The sequence below is a fragment of the Bos indicus genome, chromosome 16 (genome assembly GCF_029378745.1).
Source record: "Bos indicus isolate NIAB-ARS_2022 breed Sahiwal x Tharparkar chromosome 16, NIAB-ARS_B.indTharparkar_mat_pri_1.0, whole genome shotgun sequence".
NCBI lineage: Eukaryota > Metazoa > Chordata > Mammalia > Artiodactyla > Bovidae > Bos > Bos indicus.
The window spans coordinates 30,161,326-30,183,006 of record NC_091775.1 but is presented as its reverse complement, the minus strand read 5'-3'; the positions used below and the strand labels follow the sequence as shown (position 1 = coordinate 30,183,006).

Sequence of the window (21,681 nt, the reverse complement as noted above, 5' to 3'; positions counted from 1 at the left end):
TGTGGAAGGCTTCTGTCTGTGGGCTAGGTCATCAGGTGGCTGGTTGTGGAACGGGGTGGGGAGTCCTGGGACTGATGCTGGCTCATTGGTGGGTGGAGCTGGTTTTGGGGTGGGTGGTTGCAGATCTAGATCTGGGGTCCCAGATCTAGTGCTGGTGGGTGGGCCAGTTCCTGGCATGGCTGCCTGGGGGTGAGGGTGTGGTCTGGGATATCCCAAAGTTTGTGTCAATGGATCTGGATCTTGGGGCTACTGGTTGAGGGGTCCAGAGCGTCTAGGAGCAGCTATCAGGCTGCTGTTGGCAGACCAGAGCCCCTGGTTTTCCCCGGCCTAGTGTCCCACCACTGGTGAATGGGGGCATTTCCACCATGTGCAGCTAGCTGAGGGGCCAGAGGTATCCCAGAGCTGGTATTAGCCTGCCAGGACTCAGTGGGTCTTGGGGCTGGTGCCAGCCTGCTGGTGTGTGGGCTGCATCCTGAAATAGCAGGCCCTAGGGCTGTGGTGGTCCTGGGGCTAGCGTCCACCCAGTGGAAGATGAGACAGGGTATCAGATCCCCTAGCTGGTGCCCACCCCTTGATAGATGGAGCTGGATCCTGGATTTTCCATCTGTAGGACTGGGATATTGGAGCTGGTGTCCACCTACTGGTGGGTGAGGCTCGGTCCTGGGGCTAGTGCCAGCTCACTGGTGGGCAGAACCAGTCCCAAAGTCCCTGGCTACAGGGCCCTAGGGGTGCGTTGGTGTCAGTGGTGGGTCCTGGGCCCTCTGGTGGATAAGGCCAGGTCCTGAAGTGGCTGTGGGCTCAGGGACTCCCTGCTGGCCAGCTGGTGGGCGGAGCTGTGTTCCCGCCAAGATAGCTGCTTGGCCTGAGGTGTCCCAGCACTGGTGCGGACAGGCTGGTGGGCGGGGCTGGGTCTGAGCCTGCTACCTTAGAGTGAGGATTGAAAAATGGCGCTTGCCAGCGGCAGTGTCATGGTTGAACAAGCTTCCAGAAATGCCTGCCACAAGTGTCTTTTTCCCCTGGATGAGCTCCACTTGGCTCCTGCCTCACAGGGAGGCTCTCCGAGATCAGCAGGTGGGTCTAACCAAGGCTCCTTTTGAATTACTGCTCTTGCACTGCGTCCCAGAACGTATGAGGTTTTATGTCACCCTTTAAGAATGGAGTTTATTTCCCACAGCACTCTGGCTCTCCTGAATGTATGCTCTGCTGGCCTTCAAGGGCAAACGTTGTGGGGCTTGTTTTCCCAGTGCAGGACTTCCAGTTTGGAGAGCCACAACTGGAAGTCTGTGGAGTTCAGATCCCTTGCTCCTTCGGAAGAACTTCTACAGTTGTGATTATCCTCCCCTTTGTGGGTCACCCTTGTGGAGGTATAGTTCCTGACTACTGCGTCCCTGTCCCTCCTTCGTGTCTGGTTATGGTTCCTTTATGTCTTTAGTTGTAGATCTTCTTTGCTTGCCTTCTGGTCTTTCTCATCAATACTTGCTCTGTAATAGTTATAATTTTGTTGTGCCACTGAGAAGAGGTGAGCTCTAGATCTTTCTACTCCGCCATTTTGGCCACTTTAGTCAAATTTAATTAAAAAAAAAAAAAGTATGCGTCTTTAATACTCTGGGCTTTCCGGGTTACTCAGTGGTAAAGAATCCACCTGCCATTGCAGGAGATGCAAGAGGTCAATCCCTGGGTTGTGTAGATCGCCTGGAAAAGGGAATGGCAACCCGATGCAGTATTTTTGCCTGAAAAAATACTGTAGCCCATCAGTCTCTTCTGTTCATGGGATCACAGAGCCGGGCACGACTGAGTGACACACACACGCCACATACCACACGTTAGTACTCTAAAACCCAAGTCATACACCCACATGTGTACAGAACCCCACAGTTAGAGTAGATCTTGAAAGCAATCTTAGGAAAACAATATATATAAGGAACAGTGATACAGATAGCTGCTGACTTCTCATGGGAAGAGAACACTAGATGTTACCTCAAATGAAAGTTTCAGGTTGAGGGGAAATGATACTAAATGGAACCTTGACTATAGAGTCAGAACTCCAGAAATGGTAAATATATGCATAAAATGTAACTGTTGTGTTTCAAGTTTCTTAAATTTGTTGTGAAGGCATACAGTATTAATTATTATTAGAGTGTAATACGTGAAGAGTGGATATTATAAGCCTTAGAATATTAAGGTTCAAAAGCCTTAGATTTTTGAACATTTTTGAACATGTACATCAGATTAGCTGGAGAGCTTTATAAAGGACAGGTTGCTGGCCCCTGCCGTAGAGTTTCTGATTCAGAGTCAGGGGTAGAGCCTGAGAATTTGCATTTTAAGAAGTTTCCAAGTATCAGGTGTTGACACTGCTGGAGTGCACTGTACTTTGAGAACTAGTAAAGGAATTACTTTCTTTTTTTTAATTTAATTTTTATTGAGGTAACTTTGGTTTATAACACAAGTTTCATGTGTATGTTTTTTCTTCCTCTTACACTGTAGCATGCTATCCACAAAAAATGTAGTTCTTATCTCTCACCATACAGGGGATCCTCTTTATCTGTTTTACCCCCCACCCCCATCCCACTCCTTCCCCTCTGGTAGTGACTGCTCTGTTTTATGGCTGAGTGGTATTCCATTTATGGTAATCACTATTCTTTTTTTACAGTGGAGCTGTATTTAGTGTGTCTGTGTGTGGAGCATGTCTTTTTCTATTCTTTCATTGATAGACACTTAGGTTATTTCCATATCTTGGCTGTTCTAAATAAAGCTGTGATGAACATAGAGGTGCATATATCTTTTTGAATTAGTATTTTTGTATTCTTTGGATAGGTACACAAGTGGGATAGATATGGATAGATCATGTGATAGTTCTAATCTTAATTTGGAGGGGACTGTTTCTCCATAGTGACTGCGCCTGTTTACACAGTGTATGAGGGTTCCCTTTTCTCCACATCCTTGCCAACCCTGTTATTTCTTGCCTTTTTGATAATAGCTATTCTAACAGATGTGATGTGATATCTCATTGTGGTTTTTTTAATTGAAGTACAGTTAATAAACAATTTTGTGAATAAAATTCCCTATGTAAATCCTTGTTGCTTGTCTGTTTTATATATAGTAGTTTGTTAATTCTATACCCCTAATTTACACCTCCTTTTCCAATTTGGTAACTGTAAGTTTGTTTTCTATGTTTGTGAATCTGTTTCTGTTTGGTATATAAATTCATTTGTATTATTTTTCTGATTCCATACACAAGTGATATCATATAATTTGTCTTTGACTTACTTCACTTACTGATACTCTCATCCATCCATGTTGTTACAAATGTTTCATGCTTTTTTATGGTTGAGTAATATCCCATTGTGTGTGTGTGTGTGTGTGAGATATATGTGTTTGTATATTTATATATATATATAGAGAGAGATTCATATCTTCTTAAACCAGATCTATTGCTGGGCATTTGAGTTGTTTCTGTCTTGGCTATTGCAAATAATACTGCTTTTGCAATGCTGATGAACACTGGGGTGCATGTATCTTTTCAGATTAGAGTTTTTCTCATTCCTGGATAAATACCCATGAGTGGGATTGATGGATCATATGATAACTGTATTTTTTTTCTGCCCATTTTTTAATTGGGTTGTTTGTCTTTTTGTTGTTGAGTTCTTTATATAGTTGAGATATTAGCCAATTAATGTATATATGAGTTGCAAATATTTTCTCCCATTTGGTATGTTGTCTTTTCATTTTGTTGATGGTTTCCTTTGCTGTGCAGAAAGTTTTTAGTTTGATATGAGCCCATGTATTCAATTTTGCTTTTGTTTCCCTTGCCTGAGGAGACATATCCAGAAAGATATTGCTAAGATCAGTGTCAAGGAGCATGCTACATGTGTTTTCTTCTAGGAGTTTTATTGTTTGAGGTCTCTCATTCGAGTCTTTAATCCATTTTGAGTTGATTTTTCTGTGTGATATGACATAGTGCTTTAGTTTCATCTTTTGCATCTGGCTGTCCAAGTTGAAGGAATTACTTTTTAAAGTGTTGAGAGATATACCTAAAAAGCCAATAAAGAAATTAAATTGACATACTAACGAATTCTCAGTTAAGTGAAAAGATGACAGGAAAGAAAGTACAGAGAAGTAGAAAATAAATAACAAGATGGTAGACTTATATCTCGCCCTTTTAAAATTATATTAAATCTCAATGAACTGAACACTGTACTTAAAAACTAGAGATTATCAAACTGAATTTTTTTTAAAGCCACACTCAACTACAGTTGACCATTGAACAGCATGGATTTGACATGTTTGAATTGTGTGAATCCATTTATTTGTGGATTTTTTTTTCAATAAACATTGACAATTTGGGAGGAGATTTGACAGTGTGAAAGAACTTGCAGATGAATTGCTTAGCCTTGAAATATTGGAAAAAATTTTAAAAGTTAATATGTCATGAATGCAGAAGATATATGTAGACATAGTCTATTTTATCATTTGCTTCCCATAAAATGCAACAGTGAAATTCATCAAAACTTACTCCCACAAACATAGACTATACATTTACCATTGAGAGAAATGGAAGCAAACATAAAGATGCTGTATTCAACTGTAACTTCTCAAAATTAACTGTAGTACACACTGCACTGCTGTAAAAATTTCGTAGCAACCTTCTATTGCTATTGCAGTGAGCTCAGGTGTTTCAAGTATCTGCTTAAAATGCTGTGTAATAGTAATCATCTCCATGTGATCAGTTTGCAGCAAAATGCATGTGATTGCCTTAAAAAGTGATTTCTTATAGTTTTCAGATATTTTTCATTATCTTTAGTGCAACACCATAGACTATGAATAATTTCATAGGCCCATGTGTAGTGCCACAGTGATGCTGGAGTCGCTCCCAAGAAGCAGAGAAAGGTTATGACATTACAAGAAAAAGTTGAATTGCTTGATATGTATTGTAGATTGAGCTCTTCAGCTATGATTGCCCACTATTTCAAGATAAATGAATCCACATAAGGATCAGTGTTAAAAAAAAAAAAAGAAAGAAAGGAAATTTGTGAAGCTATAGCTTCAGCTATGCCAGCAGGTATGAATACCGTGCATTTTTTGAAATATCTTTTTATCTCATAATGAAAATGTAGCTCTTATGTGAGTGTAGAATCTACATAAGGAAGACAGACCTATGGACAACAAAGCAAAAGGGATTGAAGGATCTAAAGCTAAAGAATTTAGCACCAGCAAAAGATGATTTGATAATTTTAAAAAGAGGTTTGGTTTAATAAATATCAAAATGATAAGAGAAGCAGCTTCTGCCAACCAAGAGGCAACAGACAGAGTTCCAAATGCCTTTGAGGAAATCATGGAAGAGAAAGGATATCTGCCTGAACAGGTTTTTACTGCCAACAAGTGTCCTATTCTGGGTTTAAAAAAAAAAGAAGAAGCCTTATTAGTAAGGAAGAAAAGCAAGCACTGGGATTTAAAGCAGAAAGAGATAGGCTAACACCTGCAAATGCAGTTGGGTTTATGATCAAGACTGCCCTTATGTATAAAACTGCTAACCTCGGAGCCTTGAAGGGGAAAAATAAACATGAGCTGCCAGTCTTTTGGTTGTACCACAAGGGGTCCTGGATGACAAAACCCCTTTTTCTGGATCGGTTCCACTGATGCTTTGTCCCTGAAATCAGAAGGTACTTTGCCAGTAGGGAACTGCCTTTTAAAGTTCTTTGATATTGAACAATGCCCCTGGCTACCCAGAATCCCATGAGTTCAGCCCTGAAGGCATTGAACACAGATACAACATCTATAATTCAGCCTTTAGCCTTAAGGACCTTTAAGGCTCGTTACACATGGTACTCTATGGAAAGGATTGTCAATGCTGTGGAAGAGAATGCAAATAGAGAAAACACGAAAATCTGGAAGGATTATATCATTGAAGATATCATTGCTGTTATAGAAAAAGTCTGATAGAACCAGTCAAGGAAATCATGAAAGAGATTGTAACTTTATGAGGTGAGGCGGGGGAAGGTTGGGGGTGAAGGGGTTTGAGATGCAGATATTTTCAAAAACTAATAGACATCACACCAGAGGAATTAACAATGCAACTTGATGGAGATGATTGCTTCCGAATTAGTGCCAGAAAAATAAGGAAGAAGACATAGAAGATGCAGTGCCAAAAAATAGATCAACATTAGACAATCATGTGTCATCAGGGAAATGCAAATTAAATAGTGAAATCAAGAACTTGACAACACCAAACATTAGTGAGAATGTGGAGCAACAGGCGAGAATGCAAAATGGTACAGCCACTTTGGAAACCTGTTTGGCGATTTTTTACAAAGTTAAACATATTTCACCACATAATCCAGCAGTCACGCTCCCTGTTGTTTAACCAAATGAGTTCAAAACTTATTTTTGCACAAAAAAGTGCACATGGATGTTTACAGCAGCTTTATTTGTAATTGTCAAAAGAACCACTGTGTCCTTCATTAGATGAATAAACTGGTATATCCTCACATGGAATACTATTTGAAGCTGAAGTGAAATGAGCAGGAATTCCCTAGCAGTCCAGTGGTTAGGACTGCGCTTCCACTGCAGGGGGTGCAGGTTTGATCCCTGATTGGGTAACTAAGATCCCACATGCTGCACAGCCAAAAAGGCTAGATAAAATAGCAATAAGAATAAAAAAATAATTATACAAATAAATAATAACTGATCAACTAGATATCTATATGGAAATGAGCCTTGACCTTTCCTCATGCTATACAAAAAGCTTAATTTAAAATGGACCAAAGGGCTAAATGTAAAAGCTAAAACTATAAAACTTCAGTAAGTAGACACAGAAAAATATCTCGTGATCTGTAAGTAGTCAGAGATTTCTTGGATCTGACAAAAATAAAGGTGATTTTTTACATTGAGCTTGAATTTAAAACTTCTGCCCACTAAAAGCCAACACTAAGAAAACAAATAGGCAAGCCATATACTAGGAAAAAATATTTCCAAATCTTATATCTGAAAAGGGACTACATCTAGAAAACATAAATAACTCAATTATTTAGTGATAGAAATATAAATAATTCAGTTAAAAAAATTAAACAAAATACTTGTGTAGAGGCTTCTCAGAGAAAGATATATGAATGGCCAATAAGCACATGAAAAAACACTCAGCATCAATTAATCATCATGGAAGTGCAAATTACAAGCATAATGAAATACCACTACACACACCAGAATGGCTAAAATTGAAACTCCTGATAACGTCAAATGACAAAGATGTGGATCTACCTTAATTGTTGATAGGATGGTGTACCACTTTGGAGAAAAGCAGGACAATTTATTTATTTATTTAATTGGAAGCTAATAACAATATTGTAGTGGTTTTTTCCATACATTGACATGAATCAGGGGTGTACATGTGACCCCCATCCTGAACCCACCTCCCTCCCCATCCTGTCCCTCTGGGTCATGTCAGTGCACCAGCCCTGAGCACCCTATCTCATGCATCAAACCTGGACTGGTGATCTGTTTTACATATGGTAATATACATGTTTCAATTCTGTTCTCTCAAATCATCCCACCCTCACCTTCTCCTACAGATTCCAAGAGTTCTTTACATCTGCGTCTCTTTTGCTGTCTCACATATAGGGTCATCGTTACTCTTTCTAAATTCCATATATATGCATTAATATACTGTATTGGTGTTTTCTTTCTGACTTACTTCACTCTATATAATAGGTTCCAGATTCATCCACCTCATTAGAACTGATTCAAATGCATTCTTTTAAATAGCTAAGTAATACTCCATTTTGTATATGTACCATAGCTTTCTTATCCGTTTGTCTGCCAATGGACATCTAAGTAAAAGCATGACAATTTTTAATAAAATTAAATTTATGCCTGCCCTATGACCCACCAGTTCTGCTACATGGTATTTAAGTGAGAGAAATGAAAAGTGCTATTCACAGAAGGGTATGTACAAGAATATTCATAGCATCTTTGTTCCAATCTTATAGCCAAAACCCAGATTCGCACCAACAATGGGCGAATGGATAAACATAACATGGTATTTTCTTGCAGTGAAATATAAATTGACAATATAAAGAAACTACTGATGTATAGATTAACTTCAGACAGTATGCTAAGCAAAGAAACTGAAAACTAAAAAATGTGTGTATATGGTTCAATTTATATGAAGTTGTAAAACAGACAAAATTAGTTTATGGTAGAAAAATATTATCAGAAAAGTGGTCACTTTGGAAGAAAGGATTGCCTGGGAAGGGGGTACTTTCTGGGATAAGAATATTTCATGACGTGATAAGGATGGATGATATCGTTTGTCAAAACTTATAGAATTATATGCTTACATTTTCATTTTACTGTATGTAAATGTTACCCAGAAAGAAAAAGTATATAATCAAGCAAAATTTCACACTCCTTATTGGGAAGAAAGTTTTTAGTAAAGAAGGAGTAGTAGACAGAATTTTCCTCAAAAACAACAACAAAAGGAATTTTGAAAGTAACTGATTTGAGATTGTGCAGTAAGTGGAAAGGCAACAGGTAAAAAGTGACTGTACATGATTCTTAGATACACAATTAAGAACACAAGGGCTTTGACAAACACCAAAATGATGGAAAATTTGAATAGTGGAGAAGTTTGGGGGCAATGTCTAGACATCATACTTTAGCCACATTGTATTAATTTAAGAAGTTATTCATCAATTGTCCTTTTTGCTCTGAGTAGTTCTAGAACTCTGTGTAGGCAGAGAAGTCAGGGTTTAAGAAGAGATTTTTTAAATGATTGGCTTGTTAAGAAATTTAAAGAATTGGAACTGTCCTAAAAGTAATGTAGGTTATCTAAGTCTCTTTTTCTTGCATTGTGTATTTGACCTTATAAACAGTCAGAGGAGTAGAGTGGCCATGTAATTTATCATCCAAATAAGCATCTTCTGAGAGTAGAGGAGGAGGTGCTGTTAATAACTGAGGTAGGGTAACAAGTGTAAATGAACATTGTCTAATATGATTTATGGATTAATAGGATTTACTCTACCTGATGTTTTTGAAATCTCTGTAAAGTATTCTCAAAACCTTAGGATAAAGGAAGTGCTGATAACAACAACAATATTTTTTTCTTGCTTTGCTGACCAAGAGTCTGTTTTTTACCCCTGAGTTATCATGTGTAATATACTAACTTACATTGCTGCTTTTGCTTCTGTTATCTTAGGTTTGCTTTGTCGACACTAGTAATCTAGTACAGAAATGGCTGTTAATGAGAGGGCTGCCTTAGAGATGAAGAAGTTTAAATATTTTTTAAAAATCTTTGAACCAGTTAAGTAAAACTGGTTAGAATTTAGTCATCACTCGAACTGATAGATACTCCTATAATAATAGGGGAACCTGATTTCAAATATAGATCTGTGGTAGAGGGACATAAATGATGTCCACATAAAAATTATGGAAATGTCTTCTTTTTGTTGATTTATAAAAGCAATGCATTCTCAAAGCAAACAAAACAAAAATACCACAGAAGTGTAGAAAGAGAGTTTTCTCTAAAGTTTTATAAATCTCCCTCTAAAGTTTGGTGTATCTAAGTGTACAATATATGTCAGAACATAAGATGGTCCTCCATCCAGAATATATGAGTTCTTATAGTATTCATGTTATAAGTATTCTTTTAGTTTATTTTATATAACAAAGTCTGCTTGATGAAGACTCAGTAATTTCTAATTTCTTTTTGTTTTGGCTGGAGAAAGTATTCTGTATGGTTTTACTTCTTTTAAAGTTGTTGAGACTTGTTTTATGGCCCGTCATCTGGTCTGCCTTGCAGAATGTCCCATATGTATTTCAAAGGACTGTGTATTTTGCTGTTGGGTTGAGCATTCCATTTTCCTGATACACTGACTCTCTTGTCATTATGAAATGTTCCTCTTTGTTTCTGGTATTATCACTTACCTTTGTTTAGTGGCTAAGTCATGTCTGACTCTGTGTGTGTGTGTGTGTGTGTGTGTGTGTGTGTGTGTGTGTGTATGTCCGACTCTTTTGCAACTCTGTGGACTGTAGAGTGCCCAGCTCTTCTGTCCATGGGATTTTTCAGGCAAAAATAATGGAGTGGGTTGCCATTTTCTTCTCCAGGGGATCTTCCTGACCCAGGGGATCTTCCCAACCCAGGGATCAAACCCACATCTCCAGCATTGCAAACGGATTCTTTACCGCTGAGCCACCAGGGAAGCTCACGCCTTATCTTCACTTTTTATTATATAGCCATCCCAGTATTCTGTTGTTACTGTGGTAAATGTTTTTCCATCCTTTCACTTTTAACCTTTTTGTATCTGTGAATCTGAAGTGTGTCTCACGCACACCCCAGTGTTCATTGCAGCACTGATTACAATAGCTAGGACATGGAAGCAACCTAGATGTCCATCAGCAGACGAATGGATAAGAAGTTGTGGTACATATACACAATGGAGTATTACTCAGCTATTAAAAAGAATGCATTTGAGTCAGTTCTAATGAGGTGAATGAAACTGGAGCCTATTATATAGAGTGAAGTAAGTCAGAAAGAAAAATACCAATACAGTCAGATCAGATCAGATCAGTCGCTCAGTCATGTCCGACTCTTTGCGACCCCATGAATCGCAGCACGCCAGGCCTCCCTGTCCATCACCAACTCCCGGAGTTCACCCAGACTCACGTCCATCGAGTCAGTGATGCCATCCAACCATCTCATCCTCTGTCGTCCCCTTCGCCTCCTGCCCCCAATCCCTCCCAGCGTCAGAGTCTTTTCCAATGAGTCAACTCTTCGCATGAGGTGGCCAGAGTACTGGAGTTTCAGTTTTAGCATCATTCCTTCCAAAGAAATCCCAGGGCTGATCTCCTTCAGAATGGACTGGTTGGATCTCCTTGCAGTCCAAGGGACTCTCAAGAGTCTTCTCCAACACTACAGTTCAAAAGCATCAAAAGAAGGCGCTCAGCCTTCTTCCCAGGCCAACTCTCACATCCATACATGACCACAGGAAAAACCATAGCCTTGACTAGATGAACCTCTGTTGGCAAAGTAATGTCTCTGCTTTTGAATATGCTATCTAGGTTGGACATAACTTTCCTTCCAAGGAGTAAGTGTCTTTTAATTTCATGGCTGCAGTCACCATCTGCAGTGATTTTGGAGCCCAAAAAAATAAAGTCTGCCACTGTTTCCACTGTTTCCCCGTCTATTTCCCATGAAGTGATGGGACCAGATGCCATAATCTTCGTTTTCTGAATGTTGAGCTTTAAGCCAACTTTTTCACTCTCCACTTTCACTTTCATCAAGAGGCTTTTGAGTTCCTCTTCACTTTCTGCCAAAGGGTGGTGTCATCTGCATATCTGAGGTTATTGATATTTCTCCCGGCAATCTTGATTTCAGCTTGTGTTTCTTCCAGTCCAGCGTTTCTCATGATGTACTCTGCATAGAAGTTAAATAAGCAGGGTGACAATATACAGCCTTGACGTACTCCTTTTCCTATTTGGAACCAGTCTGTTGTTCCATGTCCAGTTCCAACTGTTGCTTCCTGACCTGCATACAGATTTCTCAAGAGGCAGGTCAGGTGGTCTGGTATTCCTATCTCTTGAAGAATTTTCCACAGTTTATTGTGATCCACACAGTCAAAGGCTTTGGCATGGTCAATAAAGCAGAAATAGGTGTTTTTCTGAAACTCTCTTGCTTTTTCGATGATCCAGCAGATGTTGGCAATTTGATCTCTGGTTCCTCTGCCTTTTCTAAAACCAGCTTGAACATCAGGAAGTTCACGGTTCACATATTGCTGAAGCCTGGCTTGGAGAATTTTGAGCACCACTTTACTAGCATATGAGATGAGTGCAATTGTGTGGTAGTTTGAGCATTCTTTGGCATTGCCTTTCTTAGGGATTGGAATGAAAACTGACCTTTTCCAGTCCTGTGGCCACTGCTGAGTTTTGCCAGTTTGCTGGCATATTGAGTGCAGCACTTTCACAGCATCATCTTTCAGGATTTGAAATAGCTCAACTGGAATTCCATCACCTCCACTAGCTTTGTTTGTAGTGATGCTTTCTCAGGTTTATAATTCAGTATTATAGTCACCATGTTGTACATTTTGTACATGACTTTTTGTATGTTTACAATTTTAAAAAAATTTATGGAAATATAGTTGATTTACAGTGGTTGGTTTCAGGTGTATAGCAGGGTGATTCAGAGTGATGTGTGTGTTTGTATGGATGTGTCCATGTGTGTGTATATATATATTCTTTTTTAGATTCTTTTCCATTATAAGTTATTACCAAATATTGAGTATGGTTCTCTCTGCTATACAGTAGGTCCTTGTTGGTTATCTATTTTATATAGACTTAACTTATTTTATACTCCTTCCTTGGTGGCTCAGACAGTAAAGAATCTGCTTGCAACGCAGGAGACCTGAGTTCAACCCCTGGGTGGGGGAAGATCCCCTGGAGAAGGGGATGGCAACCCACTCCAGTATTCTTGCCTGGGAAATCCAGTTATTTTATAATTGAAAGTTTGTAATTTTGACCCCGTGACTTTTGACCCCGCTCACCTTCTGCTTTTTAATCAGTGATTAGTCTGCTCACAGTTAATGTAGTAGTTGATATGGTTGAATTTTGCCTGTCATGCTCTTTGTTTACAGGGTGTCTCATATCCTTCATGTTCCTTTGTACCTCCTTTGCTGCCTTCCTGTGTGTTAAGTACTATATAAAATTCGTATACAAGTTTTATTTAGTATAGTTACATAGTTAGGATTTGTATATTAGTGTACAAATTTAGTATACAATTTTAATTTCTCTGTTGTTATTTTTAGATGTTTTTTGAAGGTTTTGTGTGTGTGTGTTGCTCTGGGAAATACAATATGAAGGTTTTTTTTTCCAGTATGAACTTTGAACATATCAGAATCTAATTAATACTGAATTCATTCTGATAAAATATTGCAAATTTATTCCAATATAGCTCCATTTTCTCCCACTTTCTTATTACTGTCATCATCAAATGCATTAGATTATATCTGTGATCATCTGAGAATATAGTATTACAATTATTGCTTTAAATAATCTTACTTTTTAAAAATGAAATGAAGAATATAGAAAAAGTGTTGTATTTTGTATACACTGTTTTTTATATGCACCCACATATTTACCATTTCTGGTGTTTTTCTTTTCTTGCTGTGAATTTTGGTTACTGTCTGGTATTGTTTCCTTTTATTACATAGGATGTGTTTTCGTATTTCTTCCTATCTTGTCTAGTAGCCGCAGATTCTGTTTATCTGAAAATGTTTCCATTTCTCCTACATTTGTGAAAAATAGTTTCACAGGATATAGAATTCTTGACTGACAGTTTTTTCATGTTAGCACCCTGAATATGTCACCCTATTGCCTTCTGACTTTCATCCTTTCTGATGAGAAGTGAGAAATGTACCTGTTCGTTGTGCTGCTATTCTCCTACATGTGATGAGTCATTTTTCTCTTGAAGCTTTCAAAATTCTTTCTTTGTCCTTGGATTTTGGAAATCTCACTATGTTGTGTCTAGATTTGATGCTCTTTAAATTTATCCTATTTGAGGTTTATTGAGTTTCATTGATAAGTAGGATCTAATTTTAAAATTAAATATGGGAGATTTTTGGCCATAGTGTTTTTCTGCTGCTTTCTCTCCTTCCCTTTCCATCTCTCATTACAAATATGCTGGTGCATTTGATGTCTTTCTCCAGCTCTCTGAGGCTGTCTTCATTTTTCTTCAGTCTTTCATTCTCTGTGTTCTTCTGATTGGATAGTCTCTATCTTGATCTCTCTTTAATAGAGCAGAATCCAAACTTATCACAATATATTATCTAAAATGTTCCCTGATGCTTTTTTTCATATCTTCTTTTTAATTCTAGAGTTTCTGTTTGGTTCTTTTGTACAGTTTCTGTGAGATTCCTATTGAGTCATTGTCTTTAATTTTGTGAACATATTTATAAAACCTACTTTTGAAGACTCTGCTAATATATCATCTCTTTCAGTTTCTACCTACTATACTTTTATTCTGGGTAAGAATCACGCTTTTTTACTTTATTACATGTCTAGTAATTTTTGGTTAAAAACTAGATGTTTGAGATAATGTATTAGCAAGTCTGTTTTCTTTCTTTCTTTTTTTTGAGAATTGTTGTATTTCCTTTAGTAACTTGCCCTGGGAGCTCAGATGGTAAAGAATCTGCCTGCAATGCAGGAGATCCTGGGTTCAATCCCTGGGTCAGGAAGATCCCCTGGAGAAGGGATGGCAACCCACTCCAGTATTGTTCCCTGGAGAATTCCATGGACACACATGGAGTCACAAAGAGTCGGACATGACTGAGCAACTGACACTTTCACTGTGCAACCACCGATTTCTCTGCTTAGTTTTTGTTTGCTCTTTTATTAATTTTTAATAAATAAAGTCATGCAGACTTAGTGGTCAGCCAGTGACTTAGGCAGAGGTTGTACTCAAACATCTTAATCCAGAAAGGCCTTAGACTAATCTGTAGGTGGAGTTGGGTAACACATACAAAGTTGATGTCAGTTTCCAGGTCATCCTTTAGTTTTTGCTCTTTACCAGACTCTCTTGGGTCTTTCCCACCAAATCACATAGTTTTCCACTTAAGCAAAAATTTATGGAGAGTTTATTTCAGTCTTTTTATGGCTCTCTATTTTACAGGATCTCCCTGTTAAACTCCTGCCTATATACTGCCACTCACCTCAGACAGGACTGCATCTTAGGCTGCCAGAATTGTAGGGTTTTCTTATTCTTTCTTCATTGAGTTCACCACTGTTAGCTAACACAGTCACAGGTTTTTACTCACTGGTCCACAACCAGTCTGCCCCTCTGGCAACAAACAGCACTGTTTCCATGACCAACCATACACTAGAAAAACTCATTTCACCAATCCTTACCTGAAGTTCTAGCAATTTTCCAACAGTGCTCATTTCTTAATTGTTTTCTGCATTTAGTCCATTTCCAGTACCTTGAAATGGTAGTCTTTGACAATCTTGTACAGGTTGTCTTTATACAAGTCTTTTTTCAGAGAAGAATCACCAGCCTCTTCATACTGCCATAACTAGAAATTCTAATTCTCTGTTTATTTAACTTTATTGCTCCTATCTTCTATATACCTGTTTAATTTTCCCTTAATTGGTCAAAGACTGAAAATGATATTTTAGTCTTCTGCACTTGAGTTTTTAATCAGTTGATCGTTTCAAGCAGTTTTGCAATGAACATTTGTGTTCTATTAAAATAATATCATTTTTTTGTGTATAAAAATAGAGAATCCCCATGGACAGAGGAGCCTGGCAGGCTACAGTCCAAGAGTTGGATACAGCTAAGTGACTAAGCACAGCACACACCAAAATGTGTCATTTTGCCTAGTTTAACACCTTAAATGTTCTAATTTTTTCACCCATGCTGGTTGTTTCCTTGGATTTTCCTGATGTTACTTCAAACTGAATTTAAATAATAGTGGCACAAGAATTCATCTATGTGAGGGATCCCCAAGACCACACCCAGATTTGGTTTGGCGATTCACTAGAAAGACTCAAGTGTGTGTACAAGTGTGACCAGTCGCTCAGTTGTACCCGACTCTTTGCAACCCCATGGACTGTAGCCCACCAGGCTCCTCTGTCCATGGGATTTTCCAGGCAAGAATACTGCCCTTTCTTCCTCCAGGGCATCTTCCTAACCCAGATATCAAACCTGTATCTCCTGCATTGGCAGGTGGATTTATTACCACTGAGCCACCTGGGAAGCCCCAGAAAAACTCAAGAGTACTTGGCAAATAGTTGTATTCATGGCCATGGCTTATCATAGAAAAGGATACAAAGCAAAATAAGCAAAGGGGAAAATCAGTTCAGTTTAGTCGCTCAGTTGTGTCCGACTCTTTGCAACCCCATGGACTGTAGCACGCCAGGCCTCCCTGTCCATCACCAACTCCTGGAGTTTACTCAAACTCATGTCCATGGAGTTGGTGATGCCATCCAACCATCTCATTCTGTGTCATCCCCTTCTCCTCCTGCCTTCAATCTTTCCCAGCATCAGGGTCTTTTCAAATGAGTCAGTTCTTCACATCAGGTGGCCAAAGTATTGGAGTTTCAGCTTCATCGTCAGTCCTTCCAGTGAATATTCAGGACTGATTTCCTTTAGGATGGACTGGTTGGATCTCCTTGCAGTCCAAGGGACTCTCAAGAGTCTTCTCCAGCACCACAGTTCAAAAGCATCAATTCTTCGGTGCTCAGCTTTTTTATAATCCAACTCTCACATCCATACATGACTGCTGGAAAAACTATAGCTTTGACTAGACAGACCTTTGTTGGCAAAGTAATGTCTCTGCTTTTTAATATGCTGTCTAGGTTGGTTATAACTTTTCTTCCAAAGAGCAAGTGTCTTTTAATGGTGGCTGCAGTCACCATCTGCAGTGATTTTGGAGCCCAAGAAAATAAAGTCTGACACTGTTTTCACTGTTTCCCCATCTATTTGTCATGAAGTGATGGGACCAGATGCCATGATCTTCATTTTCTGAATGTTGAGCTTTAGGCAAACCTTTTCACTCTCCTCTTGCACTTTCATCAAGAGGCTCTTTAGTTCTTATTCACTTTCTGCCATAAGGGTGGTATCATCTGCATATCTGAGGTTATTGATATTTCTCCCAGCAGTCTTGATTCCAGCTTGTGCTTCATCCAGCCAGGGGTTTCTCATGATATACTCTGCATCCTCTTTTCCCTACTTGGGACCAGTCTGTTGTTCCGTGTCCAGTTCTAACTATTGCTTCCTGACCTGCATACAGGTTTCTCAAGAGGCGGGTCAGGTGGTCTGGAATTCTAAGAACTTTCCAGAGTTTGTGGTGGTCCATACAGTCAAAGGCTTTGGTATAGTCAATAAAGAAGATGATTTTCTGGAACTCTCTTGCTTTTTCGATGATCCAAGGGAAAAGTACATGGGGCCAAAGTCTAGAGGAAAACAAGTGTAAGCTTCCAAGAGTCCCCTCTGTATGGTGTCACACAGGACTTGCAGAATTCCTTTAGCAGCAAGTTGTAATCGCACTTATGAAATGTTGTCTACCAGGGAAACTCATTACTCAATGCCCAAGGTTTTTATAGGGGACTGCTTATGTAGGCACCTTTGCCTGGCTTATACAAGAATTGGAAAGCTGGTAACCACATTGTTTGCACAAACAATCTGGGTACAGTTAACCACCTTTCTTAGTATGGCAGCAGTGGGAACACTCTCTCACTGTTCAGGCTCCCAGAAGTCAACCTTGTAGGCGACCCTTTCTAAGGATAGCAGTCTGAAGCCTAGTAAATCTTTTCTGCTTAGCAACCTTGTCTTTTTTTCATTTGGATTATTCCTAGTGCTTCATTCATGAGTATAATGACCAAGTTTCTTTTGTTGACTTTTATAATAAGTATTTTCCTCCTAGTTTGGTAGATATATGGTTTCATTCATTTATCAAATTAAGGATCACCATTTATAATTTTGTTGTTTGTTTCAAAAGTGTTTTAATTGATCTTCTAAACCTAAAATAAAGTATTAATACATAACTTTTTTGGAAACTTTAATAGACAGCAGTACTGTACTTTCTCCACTTTGAGGTACATGCTTGGAGCAGTTCTGTACGTGGGAGTTTTTTGTGTCCTAAGTACCATAATGTCTTTTTGTTTCTTTTTTTTAGCTCGATTACGTGGTGTTCATGATGGTCTCTTCACTGGACAAATAGATGCTGTGGATACTCTTAATGCTACTTATAGAGTAACATTTGATAGGGCAGGGCTTGGAACTCATACTATCCCTGACTATGAAGTTCTTGTGAGTATTTATTTCACAATACATATTTGGTTTATGCCTATAAAATATGTTTTGTAGAGTTTTCTTAGGGGTTGTATTTATGATAGAAATCAAGATTTCAAGTCTTAAAGGAAGAGATATTTAGGGGTTCCCAGCCCTGCCTCCTGAACTCCTGGAGCAGAACTCTAATTTTCTTCTACATTTTCCAGAATCTAGCATCTCTCTGCCTTCCTTACACCAAATTATAGTGTGACGCAACTGATTAGTTGTTTTTATAAAACAACTGAAACAAGTTTTCCAGTTTACAAAAAGGAGTTGTTTTGTAAAACAACTTTGAAAGTTGAAGTAACATCTTGTACTTTGAAATATATATATTTTTATATGTTCCTATTTTATCCTTAGAATATACAAGGTGGATGTTAATAACCTCCACTTTTCGTAAGGTGAAACTGAGACATAAGTACATTAGGTAATTTATTCAAGGCTTTCAAGATGGATTCTTGCCAGGTTAAGTCTTGAATCCAGGTCTTTTGAACTTCTGATATAGTCCATTAAACTATTGAACCATTATTTCATGATCATGCTTAATTTAGCAAGGTAATGGAAATTATATACTTTCCTAATAAGTTAAAATATAAAGAGTAAATATAACTCTGATAGTTTTTTTAATGAGTAAAAACTTTTTGAAAAAAAAATTGTTTGCCTCTAAGTATAATGGAAATTTAACTGTTTACATTAATCCCCCTGCTTCTTCATTCCTTTGTTATAAACTTGATTTTTAAGGATTCTGAACTTACAATTAAAAATCAGAATTTCTTTATCTCCTTAGTATAAAAATAGAAGACTGTTTTTCTGCTCCATACTTTTAAAAAATCTGTGACTCTGCATATTCTAAGAGTTTCCTTATCAAACGTACTTTAGAGAGGAGTAGGAGAGAAAGACAATTTGGACTAAATATAGAGCAAGGTATATCAATCTTATTTTTTTCATTAAAGAATGAAATCTTTAAACCTCCCATTTCAAAAGAGAAAAATTACTCTTCTGTTGCATTAATGTAATTTCCTTTATGAGATCACCAAAACATCTCTCCCTGGCCAGATAAGAATTGCCTTTAATTACAGTGGGTAATATTCAAATAGTCTTTAACACAGAGACAGCCAAGGGTGGCCATAGATCACTTTTCTTTCTTTCATAGATCACTTTCTTCTTTTTGTGGGTTCAACATCTTAGTAGCCAAGTAATATTCATACTCTGATTTAAGTTCTAGCCCTTTGATCTTTGTAGTTAATATATTTTATGATAAATCATAATAAACTAGTGTACATTTAATGCTAAAATAGAATTTTTATAAAGCTAAAATGATTGGTAAAGTTCTTCAAGTTTTGGGGTCTGTTCTCTTTTCCCAAAGAGTAATGAGCCTCATGAGACGATGCCAATTGCTGCCTTTGGACAAAAACAGCGGCCTTCTCGATTTTTTATGACTCCACCACGGTTACATTATACTCCTCCTCTCCAGTCACCGATTACAGTAAGTTATATTTTTTAAATGTCACCAGTAATTTAAATGATTATTTTGAATGTAAACTATGTCCTTATGAAATATACATTGATTGACTGTAGTAACTTTAGGTGGTGCCCGCCTTATTTGGAGTTGTCAGATGTTAAATAAAAAGCTAATAAAGTAAATAAAATAGTTGCTTCAGCTTGGAAATATTTTCCTTTTCATAGGATTTCTAATAGAATATTAATTATAATAGAATTTGCTCTTTATTCAAAATTTTATGATAGTTCCTACTTTGTAGCTCAAAGAACTGTATTCAATATCCTGTGATAAACCATAATGAAATAGAACATTTAAAAATGTAACATATATGTAGAAAGGAATCACTTTGCTGCCCAATAGAAGTTAGCACAGCATTGTAAATCAACTATACTTCAATAAAATAAAGTTTTAAAAAATTAAAATGCTTCCTTTTGAAAGGTCAGTGGTTAAATGGTTCCCTTTTATTCCTATAGGATAATGATCCCTTATTAGGACAGTCACCTTGGAGAAGTAAAATTTCTGGCTCTGACACTGAAACATTAGGTGGTTTTCCAGTAGAATTCCTTATCCAAGTGGTAAGAATTGCTCTGAATATTTTGCTCATTTGTTAAAAAAAAATTCAATATCTTTTGTGTTATTAAAGTTGAAAATTTTTCTAGGACCAAATATTTTTACACTTTTTAAAATCATTGTGTTTTAAAAACTGTTATTTCCAACAAAGCTTGAAATTAAGTTATAACAGCCAAAAAAGACTTAGAGGTCTATTTTTGTTGGGCTTTTCTTGGGTTTGGTTCTTATTATTTTGCAATGTTAAGGACTCTAGCATAAGTGTTCTAGCATACACTCTATGAAATTGAATGGTTAGCTGTTAATAAATTGTATAAATATAAATGTTTTTATTTAGTAACCTCAGTAATCCTGCCATTATCAGTCACCTCAAAACTTATGGTGTGTTGGCCCGCTCTCCGGTTAGGAGGAACTTTAGTTTTTTTCTGTGACTACAAATAGCTATTCATTTGCTAAGTACTTAATGATTAGACACAAAGAAATCTAAAGCTAAAGCAGAAACAAATAGCAATTATTATATAGAACAGTTTTCTTGAATAGCCTAACTCTTAAGGTTGAATAAATTATTTAGTTTGAATCATAGTCTAATGATGTTTGATTTGTTTCTTTTCTTTTCCTCTTCTTTTTCCTTTTTGAAAATAAAGCTATTTGGCTTGGGATAGATAAAGTCTTTATAAATAAAAATGTTTATAACATAAGCCATTAAAATATTCAGTGTTACCTTTTACAATTAATGTTATTTTGAGGAAAAGTCTTGTCACTTGTATGTATATGTATGGCATTTCTTATTCCTTAGTTATATGTTGTTAATTATCCTTGAACTACAGAATTATACCTTTTAACTTTCAAAGGTAGATATTTTTATATGAAAAATTTTAAATATGAAAAAAGCCAAGGCTTATCATTTCACAACTAGGGTACTTGTTTTTTAAAGACGTTCTTTCTTTTATTAAATACTGGAAGTAAAAACAAAGCTGATATGTCATATTTGGGCAAGGGGTAGAGGGAGATGGGGAAGGAGGGTGAAGAGGAAGAGGAGTGGGGAGCAAAAGATCCACCAGCAGAGGGAGTCAGAAGCTAAATACTAATACACCACTTCTAAAGGATTGATGTTTTTATTGCTGCTTAGATGTTTTGGTTGCAGTGCTTAATTTTAACTTCAAAATCTATGTGTAATGCCTAGTTGAAACACTGCTTTCATTATTTTAAGCTTTCTAGCAGGTAAAAATAAAAGCCCTTTTATGTACTTGTCTTTTGTAATATCTAAAGTTTTATGAAACTCAGGTTTGCTCTTGTCGAGCTGTAAGATACATTTTTGTCTTTGGTATTGTTTTTTCTTATGACAAAATAAACATCATTTTTTGCTAGTTTCATAATTCATAGTTCGCAATGAATTTTTTTTCTTGGGGTTAGGGATTTTGAGGAATCTAAAAAGACTGACCGACCCTCTCTAAGAGAGGACTCAGTTTTGAAAAGAATGAGAAAGAAACAGCATGATTTTCTATCAAAAACTAACAAGAAACACAAAACTGAAAGATAAACTAAAAATGGGAGAAAGATGTTGCCTTCATCCATTTTTTACTGTTTCTTACTCAGTAGAATCACACAAATTTCCATAAAACCCAACAACTAAAGACAGGAGACCAGTCCAGAGCTCTGGACCTACTAAAAAGGGTCAGTGTGAACAAGTATATAACATATCTTACCAGGCCCTCCCTCTACCTGTATCAACTTAGGTCAGTTTTTTTATTTTTATTTTTTTAATTATCAAAAATTTAGTACATATGAAAGCAGACAGTTG

At 37.3% G+C, this 21,681-nt stretch overlaps 1 protein-coding gene across 1 annotated transcript in view; it reads left to right on the top strand.

The window, feature by feature from the left end:
• Positions 1–21,681, top strand: part of LIN9 (lin-9 DREAM MuvB core complex component) — an 84,853-nt gene that overhangs the window by 37,363 nt on the left and 25,809 nt on the right. The window contains exons 8-10 of the mRNA XM_070768059.1: positions 17,658–17,791; positions 19,179–19,298; positions 19,787–19,888. Coding sequence (XP_070624160.1) covers positions 17,658–17,791; positions 19,179–19,298; positions 19,787–19,888 — 356 coding nt within the window. The remainder of the gene's footprint in view (positions 1–17,657; positions 17,792–19,178; positions 19,299–19,786; positions 19,889–21,681) is intronic.